This window comes from Cariama cristata, unplaced genomic scaffold, assembly GCF_000690535.1.
Source record: "Cariama cristata isolate BGI_N322 unplaced genomic scaffold, ASM69053v1 scaffold761, whole genome shotgun sequence".
NCBI classification, from domain to species: domain Eukaryota; kingdom Metazoa; phylum Chordata; class Aves; order Cariamiformes; family Cariamidae; genus Cariama; species Cariama cristata.
This window is the reverse complement of record NW_009599598.1, coordinates 37875-55531: the sequence shown is the minus strand read 5'-3', so window position 1 is coordinate 55531 and position 17657 is coordinate 37875. Positions and strand designations below refer to the sequence as shown.

The window sequence follows — 17657 nt, the reverse complement described above, 5'->3', positions numbered from 1 at the left end:
TTATTGCCTGTAGTAGATGTTATTACAAGAACTCCACATAGCTATGAGGACAGCTTGCAAAAGGCTACAACTATTCATCAGGAAAGTGTTCAAAGTCACCTGTACAGATACCAAAAATTAGCCATATGCCTTTGGAAAATAGTCAGTATTTCTGCCTCCCCTCTTGATTAGCTGTGCTAATCCGTAAATTGCTTTGAGCTCAGCATAACAGAAAACATGAAGGTTGCCACTGGCCATATACAACCAGATCGCAAGCCTCCATAATGATGGACTACATCAATTGCTATGCATATTGATTCATAAAGGAACTGGCTGAATAAAATACCAAAGGAAACCAGCTTGCCGATGCACAAGCCTCTCTCAGAAAGTACGGGAGATCAAAGCCAATGGAAACTGGCTTTCCAAAATGAATGGCAAGCTGCTAAGAGGGGCAGCTGAGGAATATAAGTGATTGTTTGCTAAGCACATTATTTTCTGTGGTACTGACATGAAAGAAAACTGAGAAGGAAAAAATTATACAGAACTGGCTTCCTTAAATTATTTTATGCCTAAATTAAGCAAAGATTTCACCCCAAGCAGTTAAGCACTTAGAGATGCTGTATTAGGCAGACATACAATAAGCAATGCCCATATCAGTGTCAGTTTGTTTCTTGGTCTATGTATCAGGCATGAACTAGAGATAACTCATTCTGCCTTCCAGTTATTAAACAAGAAAAACCCAAGATCTTGAATGCAACCAAAATCTTTCCAATGGAACCTTGCCAGTGATATCATTTGCCAAAAGAGTTTGTGATGTTACATTGTAATCCACGCTACTGCCAGCTAGTTCAGATTGCCCTTAAAGTTTGTCCCTGGTATTCACACAACAGAGGCAAAGCAATTGCATATAGAAACACTATGCAACAAAAACTGAGCCTGTATTAAATTAAAGCCAGACTCTGAAACCTTTCCTGATGACACTACTTGTGAGGATAGATGTCAACTTTCTGATGCTGTATTACCTATGTATGCAGAAAAACCACCGTGCATGTATAACACTAAGACTGCTCTGATGACAGTTAGGGCACTCACTTTTTATTCAGAGTAAAATGGGTATTATAGACAGCGCTTCTTGTCTGGACTTACAAAAAATGCCAGACATATTTGCCATAAAATCCAGAAAATTATTTCTGGTAAAACACCAAGTTTGATGAACTGAGATGGCCACTGAACAGATGAATGGCCTCTGACCAAAACCTCAGTTGCTCCGAGATGTGGAAGTAAATAAGGACTTAAAAGTCTAGATCTTTTATAATGTTCAATCAACATTATTTTGCAAAGTATGACTTCCAAAATGCCCTGGATGGGCAGGGAGCAGTCCCTGTCCATGGTGCTTGCCTACCCAACCTGCTGGTAACAGGCATCAGGTCAAGTTAGATGAATTTCTGGCCACAGCACTGACAGATTAGTTAATGGGCATCTGTATCAGCTGGTACTCTGCCAACATGAAGCTACTAAGCTAGATAACAATTTGTCTATTTGTCATAGATCTTAGAGATCACTTCAGGAAACCGGAGATACTGGAACAAAGGTATAAAAGCAAATTTCTGTTCTATTTTGGTACACAGCACTGAATTCAGGCTTCCTCTTCAAAGTTTTTTAACTCGTGCACTTAAGAGGATTGCTTTCATAATACAGTGCAAGATTCATTCATAGATGATTATTTCAGAAGTCTGCTGAGCTACTATCGATTCTCAAGAGGCAGCAACAACATGAATTTCAATGACTTCTAGGCAGAGAAGATAACATGCAGTTTACCTCTTGCTTTTAAGACACACACTCCTATTGCGCTGATCACCAAGACTAACAAGACAGTTGTAAAGGACAGGAAGGAGAACTACACAAGTTAGTTTCACAGTTTTGAGTTTTAAGACATTCATAAACAAGCCTCTATCATGTAGATACCAGGTTCACAGAATCTCCAAACAAGACTCAGAGTCTTCTTGATAGAGAATGTAAACTTTGAAAACAAAGCACACGCTACAGAAACCTCAAATAGCTCTGCAATGATTAACAAGATTTGCCTCAGAATGTATTTAAGATGTATTTTAAGATGTATTTTGTTGGAATATTTTTAACTAAGACAGTACTTCAAATGCAAAAAAAAAGTTCTTTATTCAGTCACCAAAGACTGAGGAAAGATTCAAAATGTTTGAGTAGACATGGCTTTCCTATAACAAAAAAAAAAAAAAAAAAAAGAAAAACCCCCTAGTTTTCTACAATCTTGAGTAGAATTTTGGCAGCTGCCAAAAATTATGATAAAATCTCAGTACAGTTCAGAAAGCTTTCTGCATTTCAATAAACCACTCTGATGATATTTACAGATGTGACAAGTCGCCTGTAATGCGAACTATAGAGAATAACATTCAAGAACAAATTAATTTCAATGAAATATTGTGATCTATAAACATAAAAAAAGATCTGAAATTCTCAGATAAAGAAAACTTTACTTGGCTTAAAATAAAAAAGCCTAGATGACTTGTATAAGAAAAACATATGAATGTAAGTACTGAGAGTTGTAAAATGAACATCCTTGCGTCACCTGTAACTTAAGGATGATCAAAGTGACATAAAACTGAATTCTAGGCCCTGGTAACAGGAATGCTGAATTTTCATTGATTTTCAGACTGCATCTATTTCAGAAGATATTGCTTCTGAAGACCAGTATATCTTAAGAGTATCCTATTGCTGAAAGCAAGACGGGGACACGTTCAGCATAAACACAATTATATATTTCCTGATATATCATATTCCAAACCTCCCATGACAAATATATTACCAGCAGAAAAAAACTGATTTTTGCAAAGCTTACTCTGTGGCAGAGATCACTTAAAAAATTTTAAAAAAAAAAAGAAATCAATTCACACACTAACCAAAATGTCTACATTGCCAATAGCCTCATTTTAAAAAGCTGAGATGGCATACGTAGAGTGTTTCTACACAGCATGGCACATTTCCCAGGCAAAGCATACAACTTCAGGAAACAGATAAGTCAGTTTAATGTCTGACTGTCATATGAAGACACAGCCCTACAAAGTCACTGCTCTGGTCCATCTCACTTCCTCCTGTCCTGCAGAAAATTAGTGGGTTGTTTTGTTTTTTTTTTTTCCTCTCCAGCTTAGGCTCCTGAAATAACTCGTCTCATCTTAGACAACGGCCAGAGAGATATAGGCAGCTGCAGCTATCAATTAAATGTGGAACCACATCCTAATACATCTTACCCCTAAGCAGACTGATTTGTCTGGGCAGGGTGTCATACTAACACTGTTATTCTGCCCCTCAAATCTTCAGAGCTAACTCAAACTTTCACATCACATTGTACTGTGGTCTGTAAATACTGCATAGGCTTTTCAACGGTTTTCAAATTTTCCATCAGATAAATCAGATTAACTAACATCAGGTTGAAAAACAGTTACTCACATGGAAATCTGGTTCAACCAGGGTAGTGGAATGAGAGCAACGCAAAAAACAGGGAGTATAGAAAGTGAGCTGGAGTCAAATAGAAGTTTTCCCCATTGCAAACAGAAAGCATGGAGAAACACAGAAATAACTCAAGTTTTCCAAGGCAAGAGCTGTATTTATTAAAATATAAGGATCACTGAAAGCATTTTAGCAGAAATATCCTTAATAGCTTACCCAGTTGTTTTTTTTGCCAGCATAGATTTCCATGTTTTCTCCATACTGGGGCTCTTCAAGTAAAGTCTGATATTCAAACATGAGACGAGAGCTCTCACGTAATCGGCTGCACTGAAATTGGTGATACTGCTGCACAAGCTCTTTCACAACAAGTAGGAGGCATTCAGGGTTTGAAGGATTCCAAGAAGCTAAATTCTGTTGAATTAGACAAGAACAGAGACCAAAATCGTTTACAGCAGCAGAGAGACAAGCACTCCCCCTTTCATACTGATACCAGAGGTGCATATGCATGAGTCCATATAGGGACCTACAAGAAAACTGATAAGAGGGCTAGTACCAGGCATAGACAGGCCCAAATTACCATTCTATTCTTCCCTAAAATTACACTATTGCATCTAAGAATTTGAAAAGTTTCAATTCAAAAAATTAACTCTGATATGAAACATACAGAGATCAGACAAGTACAACCCTGCACAGCTTCTGACTCAAAACACAGTCAGCCAAGTGAATATGCCAAATCAGCACTAACTACGGAAACAACTCTGCTCCATTACTCAAATAATGGATATAGGATCGACAGTGACGAAGCAAATAGTTTTTCTTCTGTTGCCCCAACCTTGTGTTTTACTTCACCTTGACTGTCTCTTCACTAGAGTTACCGCGACTCACCTTCTTAACACAAATGCCATCCATACACAAGTCTCTTCAATGTGCCTGGAAGAAGTTTTTATTACAAGTTGACTGTACATCAAGAAACACAGTTAACACAAATAAAAACGTTAATACAATGAAGATAATTGTGTCAGTGGCACAGAAGCAATGTTATGTCTCAGTTTAACTACTCTAACATTGGTTTAGATCAGTCTTCCATGCACAGTAAGCTTTATGCAGGAAGGTTTTCTGTTTACAAACCATATCTAACACGATCAGTGTTGCATAGCTACATCTGGTTGACCTTGAATGGATCTATGTTAAAGGCAGATGAGGACTCACCCTGTAGTCCATGCTGACAGGACATGAGACAGATCTGATGCAAAAATACTTAGGTCCTCATATGCTTTGTACTTACATCCTCAACAGGTCTTCTTGATACAAGCTCAGGACATGTTAACATAGTCATGTGGCCTTTGGTCAGCTTTGATTATAAGCAAAATTAATCTGTATTTCTGTACATTACATAGAGTTATGACAACAAACTAGCTGCAACAGGATTTTAAATTGCATGGTTTGTACAGTTAACATTAAGACTCTTAGAATTGGCAAAGATGTCTGCATTTTACAACTAAGTGAAGATATAATACAGTAGCTTCAAATAAAATTACTCAGCAATATCTGAACTCGAAGTAGTTACAGATGGCATGGTTACTTTTGTCCTGGAAGTTTCAGACATTTCATAAACAAATTATATGCATAATTTACATTCTTCGGCAAGGACAAAAAAAGCATTAGCCCTTTTCTACCTCTTCAGTGGAAAAACTGCTTTGGTATGCAGCATTTTCCACAATGAAAGGACAGAAAATATTTCTGTACTTTGAAGTAGCTATCTTAAGACTGCCTTGTATTCAAACACATAAAAATTATGTTTCTTAACCTATGTTAAGGAAATGAATGAAGCTGGGTAAAAACCATGTCCTCTAAAATATACAAACTATTTGTACTTTGTATAACACCAAAACTAATAAACACAAGTGAATAGGTTGCATAGAGAGGTTGACAAGTCTCCGTCCTTGGAGATATTCAAAACTTGACTGGATAAGGTCCTGCACAGCCTGCTCTATCTGACCCTGCCCAGGCAGGGGGGCTGGATAAGATGACCTCTAAAGGCTCCTTCCAACCTCAGCTATTTTTTGATTCTATGAAGAGGCTTACAAAAAACTTCAAACTGAAACAGAGGATCTTATCAAGGTGAGACTCCATAGTTCTGACCTGGAATGAGATTAACGAGCTGTGTAAAAATTTTATTTTCTGATATTCTGGAAAGGTAGATAGAAAGCTTCATCTGTTATTCACCAGGCTCCATACCTTCAGCTCTACAATGAATCCTACTTGTAGCCTCTTCTCTAACTATGTGGCCATTTCCATTAAAAAGGCTTAAAAATTTTATTATCTCTAATGACTGTAGTTCATGATGTATCCCTTTGGAATGGTTTTATACAGACTTCAGTATAAGTGTATGATGGCTTAATACTTCAAGCATTTCTCTTTCCACAACTTTGTATTTGTTTCCCTCTGAAGTCATATATATTAGGATGTTATCAAAATGAATTTCTTATTTTCAGCATCAAGTGATGATGCTAAAACATACCAAGTCTAATTTGTCACTGAAAGCGACATGAAATACATATTGCTTCCCTGAAAATCTCTCTTTTTTGGAGGAAAAAAAAAAATAAAGATCTATAACGTTTACTAAGGCAATTTTACCTCAAATCTTACCACATGTTGTTTTTCCTGAAGTCCTCAGTCCTGGAGGGGATCAATTTTAAGAGAATCTCAGCTACATTCTACCCATCCCCTCCACTCCTCCTCATTTAACTTAACAGCTACCAGAAAGGCAAAGAAATTTGTGTATGCACTACCTACATCCAGGAAAAAAAAAAGAGACAAAAATAAAAGAAATACAATTTAAAAATACAATCCTTTTTCTATCTCATAAAGATGATTTTTAGACCACTGTCATGACTTTCAGCAACAGGATTCATGTCATGAATGACTACGGCTGGCAATGCTGTGTTAACTATCTATGCATCACTCATTCCCGTGATTAGGATGAAAAACATACATTCTTGTCACATGAAAATGGCTGGGGGAAACAGTTTTGGAAGATAGTGCTCTCATTCTTCAGAAACACAGACATTGTTCTTGCTTTGGTAAAAAAGGAAAACTTAAAGTCTTAGAGTGTGTATGGAGCACTTAGGGAGACACCTCTAGAGTACAGATTTGAAAAAGGCCTGAGGTTTACATAATTTACAGATTCACCCAAGACTGACAGGCTCAGCTTAAGAAATACAACAGGACATAACTGCTGATCACAGTTTGCTCTGTTTTACATGGATGAATGAATAGTTCAATGAACAGTTACAGGATTAAACTGTACTCCTATTCTCCTGCTTACTATGATTCTGGTAGAAAGGGCTGCTCAGCATGGTTAAGATGCCATCCTTGAACCTCTGCCTTTAGAAGCTACCACAGTGTCTCAGACTTCACAATTGATCACGGCTTGAAATAAAAGTACTCTTTTTTTCCTCCTACACAGTAAGAATAACTATAAAACGGGAATATTATCGTTGCCATATCTTAAAAGGTGAACAACATTCCAGAGTAATTGGTGAATGGGTGAGATACTAACATGATTCGTGTAAGTTCCTCAAATACATATTATGGAGTGACTAAAAGCCTTGTTCTTCCTTGTCTGCAATCTACAGCTGGTAAAAATTTATGCCCAACTCGAACCCATTTAAGCTTATCAGAGTCTACAAAATGTTAGAAAACATTTGTCAGGTAGACAGCATCTTCTAGGAAACACATTTTGTACCACGCAGTCTGAAACCAGACTGAGCATAACCTTAAATTTCCTGTTCCCAAGCTGCTGCTCAAATAAAGCATTTCCAGAAAGCCAGAGGATGTAATATGCCAGTACGTATTGATATCAGCCAGACAAGTGGGAATAACCTTTCCTCCTAATGACATTGGTATAACACAATAGAAATGTTCTGTCAAAGGAAATGACCAACAATATTTTAATAACTGACCTAAATGCAACTGAACCTTTTGTTTTTTAAATAACGTTACACTACAGTACAAAAAGAGCAAAAGGAAATCCATTGTCATTTGTCCAGCATGGAGCTAGAGTATCGCTTTCTTCAAAGAATTCCAGAACACCGCATCAAAACAGTGTTTCTACTATATTGCCTTAAAGCTACAGGAATTAAAATGAATGACTTGACTGTAGGATCCTTACTAAATACCTTTCATTCAGTAACTAAAGATTCAAACAAAGTATGAACTGTTTACAAAATGAAATCACCTGGAGAAAAATTCAACAATCCACCCAGTACATACATCAATTACAATGGATTCTCGCTGATGAAAGAGTAAATATACAACAGTTACACAAATTTTCTATAACACAAGCTCTGATTTAAAGAAACATTAACTTTTAACTTTAGAATTACATTATTGCAGTACTTGTCATTTGGCAATTGGCCATTACATTTCTATCCATTTTGCTAACTTCGCAGAAGTGCTGCTATTTTCAGAAGATCTAAATTTATAAATCTAACACAAACACTTCCGAATACAATGACATATTTATGTATAAAATTTCTTTTTACATATCTTTAAGTGTTGCTTGTTTGCCCTAAGCACTAGGTTCATTCATCTGAAAATACTTTTAAACCATTTTATTGTGATCCAATTTCAACAGTATGTCAAAATACATGCTACATTGTTCTCTCAGTTTCAAACGGTACTTTCTTTAATCTTCCTTCTATTTTTGAAATCAAAGACAAAGTAAGCAACTACCTGTAACCTGCATTGTTGAAACCTAACTAAAGCAGACTTCGATGTTTATCAAGTTGATCCCTTGTAGAATGTCTTAATCACTATAATTTTGGCATTATAATGATTCTTCTGAGGACATGCAAGTATTTGTCACTAGTCAATGAGAGGAGTATCCCTGCAGCAGTAAACTAACCTCCTTCTTTAGAGATAAAGGATCTTATAAATAAAATTTTATTTAGCAATGCAGTAATATATTCACTACTACACTTTGGAAATTGTTTTAATCAGCAAAATCTTAAAGTAAAGGCTTTGGAGCAAAAAGGAGGAGGAGTAGCCTCTGCACTTCATTTTCTGGTTGTCTGCCTGGAGGCTGTATTCCAACCCTAGTCAATACAGCATTTTGAGAAATAGTATTTTAAAATATTTAAAACATTAGAAGAACAGAGCAAGCTTCCAGTGTTTCTATGTTCCATGGCTCTGAATTTTGCCACAAAACTCAGATCTTGCATAAGAATTATGCTCTGAATGCACATTCAAAACTCTGACTTCTAATTGTTACAGCTTCAGAAAAATCCTGGAAATATGAAAACACACATAACCTCATTTTCTACAGGCAGACTGTTGAAGCCTGGCAGGTATGAAAAAAACAATTAAAGAAAGAAGCAGCAAATACATATACAGCATAAGACTTGTTGCTTTCTGTGGCTTCTATCAAAATGTCCTTCTGCTCTGCTCATCATGACCTTCAATTTTGTCCCTGACAAAATTTATACATTCACATAATTGAACCAAAATCACATGCATGTTGAGAAGAGAGGGGGTTTTTATCTGAAATTGCTATAAAATTGCAATTAAAATGAATTTTATATTAAAAAATGAGCATATCGACTTGGGTGCTAACAGACTAAGTTACATATTTCACTCAATATTTTTTTTCTAATTTGAAATGAGATTTCTGCAGACTTTCCAGAGAGTTAATCAAATTTTACAGAACAATCACTAATGCATTTAAAATAAAGAAATCCTGACTTGGATCCAATTCCCTGTCTTGTTTGCCAACAGGTATCTTTAAGTGAACTCTGCAATTCAAACTCTCCAAGCTCCTCAAAACTTGGCCAGCTAGACTGAAAGCGGCCTACTGTACGGCAATATAAAAGTATGAATCAACACAGACTGTGCATCTGCAACTAGTTCTGCATTCATGCTCATCTGATATGAAGGCTTATATGCACATCTCAGACCGGTTACGATCATTTTTAATGTTATCATTTTTTCAGCATATAATGGAAGAACTTACCTATCATTTCTGAGCACATGGAGGCTCAATTAAACAATTCTCTTCCATCTAGACACTGCTTGCATGCCTCTCCATAATCGCCACTAGAACTAGGAGCAACTCCACACTTCCGATATTAATTTCAACCTTTTAATGGCCTTTTGGCTTGGCCATACCACAACTTGTGTAACTTCCATTTTCTAAAAAGGTAAATTGTTACCTCATCTTATGGAGTTTATTTTAGTAGCAGGTTTAATAGTATCAGAAGATGACTACGTATTTTCTTGTGGACATAAAAGCCTGGTAAAGTCATCTGTCACAACTGGCTAATTCTCACTTTTCCAATTAGGGAATGAATTCAAAATGATCTATAGGAAAAGTAATGGAACAAGAACTTCCATAAGAACTTCCAGACTCCAGAAACATGGTTGCTCACACAGGTGTAGCTACTGTCATACAAAAGATGGCCAATAACTATTTACCTATCTGTGAGTAAGCAATTCAACATAAATGAAGTTGAATATTCTTTTGTGGCAGAAGCTTCCCCAGAAATTGCTAACTTTTTTCATTTTTGGACTAAGTTTCAGGAAAAGGTCTTTGAGAAAAGAGTTATCTAGACCTCAGAGTAATTAACCAACAGCATGTACATCCACCAACTTTGCTCTCCACCTCACGCAGTGTGGCAATATAAATGGAAAAATAACATTCAGTTATTATACAAGACTAGTAGACCATAGGGATCCATTAAACTGTGTCTACACTGGAGAAATCTGAAGTGATTCAGGAGATCCCTTCTGAAGATCTGCCAGATATTAATTTAAACAAGCTCACCAAAGAGCATTAATTTTCACTAAGAAGTATAACCCCACAGATTTTGTTGGGGTGCAAAGTCAATCTTCGAATTCCCTGGCTCTTGATCCTGTTTCCTTACAGGAGTTGACTGCATAGTAAGAGAGCAGTTTGATAGGGAAAGGGTTTTAGACCATCAGACATGACCAAAGTGTTGAGAAAATGAATAGACTTCAAGTGTGTATAAATAGGCAGAGTAAAGATATAAGGCCACCCACAGAGTGAAATTTAAGCCATTTCAACAGTAACTGATTTAAATGAACAGCAATGACACCAACTGGATTTCAAAAAGAGACAAAGAAAATTTGCAGTCAGACAGTATCAAGTTTTAAAAAGATCTTCTTAGAGGTGAGGCAAGTGAAAACCCCCCACGAAGTAGCTTCTCAGCCTACTAGCAAAGATACGTAGAATTTAGCATTCCAAAGTAGCCATACTATTCAACTTTTGGCAAAGAAATCACATTTAAATTTTGTTCTGGAACATTTTGTGCTTTGCTTTATTCTTCCAAAAATAAGAGTTCCTTTATTTCTTTATTCTTTCCTTTATTCTTCCAAAAAGATAATCAAGAACCTATGCAAACTACTTAGTGTCCGTGATCACCTATTTCGCCTTTTTTCAGAACATAATGCACCTCGTGTTCCATAAGCAGCTAATTCATGGCCTCCTTCACAGGCTATTGCTTATTTCTTAGCTCCAGGCAATGTCTGCAGCAAACTATAATTCTGTGCTATCAGAAAGAAAATACGATAACAATTTCTAATTGATCTGAAGTTGTTTTTCTTTGAAATGTGTTTAAATATCCAGGTTGCCAGAATATCTTCCAGGAATGTGATTTTAAAGAAGACAGATTGCAACTGTTTTTCCTGGCTATACTACAGGAAACAACACCAAGATCTTATTTTAAGTTGGTGTACTTTTATATTTCTAAGCAAGAAATTAACTTTCACGAGAAAATGTCAGTAAACAAAACCTCCCAAGCCCGTAACAGTGGTAACGGATTTCTATAGCATCTATCACCCAGAATTATCATAAAGAATAATGTAAGTACAGATTTGCATTTTGTTTATATCTCTGCACACCACATGCACACAACTTGTGTCCTACAGTGGCTTAAAATCAGTACCAATGTAAGTCTTCACCTGAAATAAGAAAGATCACACTGTGATATCAGCACTTACGCTCTGTAAAAACCAGAGGAGACATGGGTCCAGTGGTTACAGCAGTAGTCTAGAAACTGGGATATCTGGTTTCAGTCCCTGCTTTGCTATAGTCTTCACAGGCCACCACGGGGAAATTGCTCACAGAAAAAGGCACAGGATAATTATCTGCCATATGCTCACATCTTTCTATCAACAGATATTTTTCACAGTATTTGCAGGGCTGGGGTGTTGTAACAACTTCAAAGGCTTCAGTTTCTTAGCAGCCAGCACTTAAACATCCTACAGGCTGCAGCTTCAAATCAATCACTGTAAACCTACATGCCATCTACTTGTCATCTTATTTTCACAGGTTCTTCATATCCCCCTCCCTCAAAGCACCACTGGAACAACTTTCTGGAATGATTTGCTTGAAATGATCATTTTTGGGCACAAGCAAACATCAAAACTTAACATTTCATAAAAACAGTTCAACTCAGGAGCACTTTTGTCATGGCAAATACAACCAAAGAACTTTCAAGACCTTGTGTGCTCTACTAGCTACTGTGTGTAACAGAAAAAGTTTGCATAAAGCAAAGCTTAGGATAGTCAGTATTTATTTTATTTTTAATTTTAATGAGAGGCTGTGAAAACTAGATGCAGAAATTACAGTAGCTTATAAATGCTTAGTTGAAATCTCAACTATCTGAAGGCCTTGAATTAGTATGAAAATACAGAGCAGGAAAACAACATACTAGGAAATGAATTCTGCTTTCAGAAAAGCACCTTACATTTTGCATAAAATTATTTTCCCTCTTTTCTTCCACTGGCCCACAGTGTGATCCTTGATTAACAATCCCATACCCAAGGAGACTCCAAAATAAACCCCAGCAAATCAGAGACACAGAGAACACTCTTTCGGATTCATCTAGAATAAATGCACCACTGCCTCTCAAGTACCATTCACCCGAAAAAGGAGTGAACTCAACTTCCAAAGGTTAATACAAATTACTCCCATGCCCTGCTGCAGGAACAGTTAAGAGACAGCTGATCTTCCTATGTTGAGGGTGCTCTAGAGATGCAGAAACTGTGAAGCTGAGCCCAGGAGTGCATTTTTAAGTTGTGCACTCTTCCTGAAAATGTCTGCCACATGTTTCTCCCATAGAGCTTTCTTACAAGATAATCAGACCCTTAAAAGCTACAACTGCCTACTATCAAAAGACAGAGAGTACAATACTATCTAATTAATCTCCTAAAGACTTGGCATGCATAAGTATTTTTTGTCCTACTTTGCTAAGGGATTAGAGAAAATTTTGTTCCTTTCCAGACCTCCCAGCACACCTCTTTCAGAAAGCAGATGGTACCTTTATCTGTTCCGAGAAGGAATTTCTTAATTCCCTCAACACGTATAAATCCTGGGATAGGGAATCCAATGCACTAATCATTAGCTAATCCACATGAGTACACAGCATTTTTTTCCCCTTGGGAGTCTATTACCAGAGGCATACATATTTAACTAGACACAGCAAGTAAAAGGAACAAAGCATGAAGATAAGATTAATTTCAACACAAGACATACGCACACGCATCTTTTACCTAAAGACTTACTCATTATGCACTGATGAAAGCGTGAACAGGCCTCAACTCCTCAGACCCTCAGTGGACCAGAGAACAGACCACTGTCTCAATGTTAACACTTCACCTCAAGAGTCCCAAATTGCAAGCCTTTCACTCTTACCAGTTCTTGGGGTTTTTCCTTTCCCGTCAAAACAAGTAATTTTGCTACAGCAAAGAGGCAGAACCTTCACAGCTAATGTTTTGGACAGTGTCCACTAACATCCCTTGAGCATTTATTGCTGGGTGGTACCTGCGGAACTGTTTTCTTCTAACTATTTTTTCCTTTCCCAAAATCCCATAAATTAAAATCTATGTATCACATGGTGGATCTCCTTGGCCAAGCAGTATTTCCATCTTTATTTTCACATTTGTACTACAAGAGAGTTTATAGGGCCTTGAAAATACCATCCCTAAAGAAAACATTTACAGAATACTATTGTGTAAATCATAAGACATTGGAAACCAAAATTATTTCTCTACTACATTGTACAAATTAATGCAAAGTAGTTATCTCATCAAAAAAGCAGTATAAGAAAAGAACACTCATTTGGTTCCTTTATGCAAGTAAAAGCTGCATCTCTGGAAAGACAGGTATACGGCAAAATTCACGTAATACCATATGAACACTAATATTGCAAACAAGAGACACAAGATGTTGACTAAATTTGAACTATATTTCTGTAGTTACCTTTAAAAAAAGAGCAGATATGCCTGAGGATCTTAGATGGAAGATAGCAGGGAAACACAGACATAAAAGCCTGAAAAGAATGAGTAAAACAAAGAAAGGTTTTGAAACAAATACAGGCTGAAATTTAGACCAGTAAAAAGAAAATAAAATATAGCTTGAGTTCTCCTCCTCCATTTGGGGAAATGAAAATTACCCTGAGTACAAAGACATTTCTCTGACCCAAGAATACTTTCTGAAGGAAAGAACCTGCAGGGCCCCGAACTTAAACTAATGCCATTGGAGAAAAGTAAAATTATAATTTATAACAGAATTCACAGTCTAGAATTTAATCAAATATGAAACTGCATTATCAGACAGAATGATTATTTCTAACTGACCTTCTGTAATCAGTTAATTTAAAAGTCTGTTCTGTTTGCATATTCATAAGCAATGACAAATTTTCTCTACAGAAAAATGAATTATCGTGGCTCAACAACTTGAATTCAATGGGTGTACCACATTGGATTTAAATGTATTCTCAATTCAGGAGGTTTCACTGCTAGATTTAATCTTTAAAAAAAAAAAACAAACACACAAAACCCAACAACAAAAAAAACCCATACAAAACCAAACAAAAACAGCCTTGTAAATGTGTTTCTAGAAAGGTAACAAGCTGTTGCCTTCAAGCCAAGCCATTTCTTACTCTTCTTGAGTTCTTGTGAGGAAGTAGAATGTACCATGCCAGTACCATCACACATCAGGGCCAGAATCCTTTAATTTTCTGCCAGTTCCTCTACTAATAATTTTTTTCCAAATTTTAATAAAACATTGCTCAAGTAAAATATGATTATATTTTTATTAACTGAAGAAAAAAAATAATCATAACTACATTATCAGTTTGCTGGTTCATATTAAAGAATTATCAATACCAACATTATTATTGCACTCCCAGACTTCCAAATAAAAGACATTCTGGTTTCATACGTCTGGCTTGGGATATCCAACTTTATATTTTGGGTTTAAATTAATGATGACTTGAAAGTCAATGAGATGCTGGAATCCTTTATACCAACCTTACCACTAGCAAGGTCTTTATTTCCTGCAAAGCAGGTATATTATATATACATATAAATACATGAACGCATTTAGCCATCAGTGTCTGGCAAGTGGCAATCTATCTGAAGTCATATCACAGCGTGTATTTTCCCTTCAATACAACACCATCCACCTGAAGTGTCTTTCATTTGCTCAATCTTGTTGCTTCCTCAGGCAACTGTAAGTGATAACAGAGAAAGTTGTGCTTCTTGGAGGAAAAATGGATGTCTATCAAATACACCGGGAAGAGACAGTGAATGAGACTAAGGTATTGCTAGATCAACCTGACTGGCCACAAAAAAGCACTGCTGACCGAGAGAGGCGTTCACAGTGTTAATTGCAGTGTAATACACTGAGAAAATCTGAGCAAATTCCATGGTTTCCTCCATGCACTTTCTAAAACTATCCTCACAAAGTCTAGAAATTCCTTTAAGACTTTCTATAGAAAAGGAATAACAGTAATACACCCTGATCATAGAGGGGATAGCACTAGATTTAGATGTCTTTGAAACAGGTAGTGGAAGAGTTGCCAGGCATAGTTCCTTAAACGAGAACTGGTGAAAAGTCTCTGGAAGTGGTCAAAGTCTCTGAAAACTGATAGAAAAGACAAGACAAAAAAGCAGCTTTTATTTTGTCTTTGTGGACTGTGAGTTGCCCTTGTGATAATATCCATCAACATGAAAAACTGATGTTAGGAAGGAGCAAGTCAAAACCCAACAGAGTCATTGCCTACAAGAATAATTGAAGATTCAGTGACTCCAACTATCCCTTAAAGAATATTCAAAGGCCTTCCCTACCTCCAGTTTCTTATCTAACGTAACCACAGAGTTCACAACTTAGATTTTTTTTCTCTCATTCATGTTGGTAGATTTATCCTTAAGGCAAGACATATTAGTACAGGGTACTAATACAGACTGACTGTATCTCTGATGGGATATTCTCATGGTCTACAGAATAAGCAGACTGGAGAACCCTCAGACATTGAAAAAGGCTTCCAAAGGAAATCTTGAAACATTTTGGGTAAGTGCCATAATGACATCAATTGCCTAGCACTATTAAAGTTAAGGACTTTGCACATAAACTCAGGCAAACATCCTGGAGAACTGGAAGGAACACCGGGAAGATGGAAATAGAGAGTATCTAACTGGACCAGTAAATTAAATAAAACTCAAAATTAAATAAAGGAGGTTAAGAAAAAAAACAACTAAGTCTGAAATGCATTCAGATTTCATTCATGCAAGGGTCCCTTGCTGAACAGCATAAAACCAAAGTATATTGGCAAAGCTACCTAACAGAGCTTTGACTATATACAGAGTACAGGTTTAGGCACAGCCTAAGCTTTGGTTTGTGTACCATCTCACTGACAGCCTGCTCAGCTCTTTCACACACCCAGGATTGGATGCAAGCTTGTCCCACCTCTAGCCTTTCCAGTCTCCAGGGATCACAGGGTCAGAGAAGAGCAAGGCTGCAAAAGTAAGCCCATGATCCCTCCCTGCCATGCAAGAACTCTAGTAATTAAGAGATGAGTGATGATTTTGCTAATGCTTATACTGCAGCTCTCAGCTAAAACTAATGCCTAGCTATATGACTGCTCCTTCTGCACTTACCAGAACTTCAGGGTATGCTACTCAATTTCACACTAGAGAAGCAGAAGAAAGAATATTCATTCAGACATGCAGTTTGGTTCTAGTAGAGAGACAGCAGTCTTTCTCAAACCTGGTAGCAACCTAAGAAATGAGTGAAATCATTGAGAAATCAAGATTAATTCAACAGGAATTCAAGATCCAGAAACTCAGGACGCCAGTCCTCTGGGCTCAGGAATAAGCTAAACAGACATAGCTGGAAAGAAACATAAGTCTAAACATCTTTTTTTGGCCTTTACATTAAGATTTTCCTGTTACTCTGGTCCAACCTTCTGGCCCACCTAACTGTATGACCATGAAAATGATAGTGAAACTCAGATGACAAATACAAATTATATTTTTTCTTTTTTCCTAATACAACACTATGAAGGGAAAGCCATTAAAATTTTTCCCCCTATTTTACTTGTGCACAATGATTAAGTCTCTCATCACATACACATTAGTTAGAACGGCAGAAAAAACATTTTCTCCCACTTTGTTATCCTTCAGTCAAATGATCCATGCACATTCCTAATGTTCTCCTAAAACTACTATTTCCTGGATTGAAATACTGTATTTTAAGAGCTAATATTCTAGATTTTCCATATTCTTGGGAGAAATTGCATTATCAGAGAAGCTTGTGCCAAAAAAATGAAAGGAAATGTTTCTCCACCAAGCCCTTTGGAGAACTAATGGAATTAATTTTGCATTCTACACTATCAAGATTTAAGCAAGAAAGGCAAAACTACCTGGCTTATCAGATATTTTGTTCCCTCAAAATTAAATAAATAGTATTGAACTGTAGAAATTTTTTTAATTTCTGGATTTGCAAGGTGAAAAGACCAACCAAAACGTTGTGATTAACTAAAGCAGAACTTCTGACCTCAGCATATTCTCTTCTGCTTACACTTTGAGATAGAAAGCCAAGTTTTGTAAACTGTGCTAGGAAATGCTAAAATTTTGAAAAAAGAAAGTGAGCTAAATATATACAATGATTTTACACGAATAGAAAATGACAAAGTAATACAAGGTAGCTAATTCCCTCTCAGCACTATAAATACTAACAATTCTGGACTGAGAGGACAAATAAAAGGGAAAAGAGAAATTCAGAAGACTAAAACAAGGAGAAAAAGGAATAATTTCCCAATGTCGAAATGCATTGAAGGAAGAGGAGATGGAAAGATGCTAGGAAAAACTTGGTTTCTGTCATCCCCTTGAAT

General features: G+C 36.6%; 1 protein-coding gene across 1 annotated transcript in view; it reads right to left on the bottom strand.

The window, feature by feature from the left end:
- Positions 1-17657, bottom strand: part of BRE (brain and reproductive organ-expressed (TNFRSF1A modulator)) — a gene marked incomplete at its 3' end in the record, with an annotated part of 91580 nt that overhangs the window by 36086 nt on the left and 37837 nt on the right. The window contains exon 5 of the mRNA XM_009709717.1: positions 3676-3870. Coding sequence (XP_009708019.1) covers positions 3676-3870 — 195 coding nt within the window. The remainder of the gene's footprint in view (positions 1-3675; positions 3871-17657) is intronic.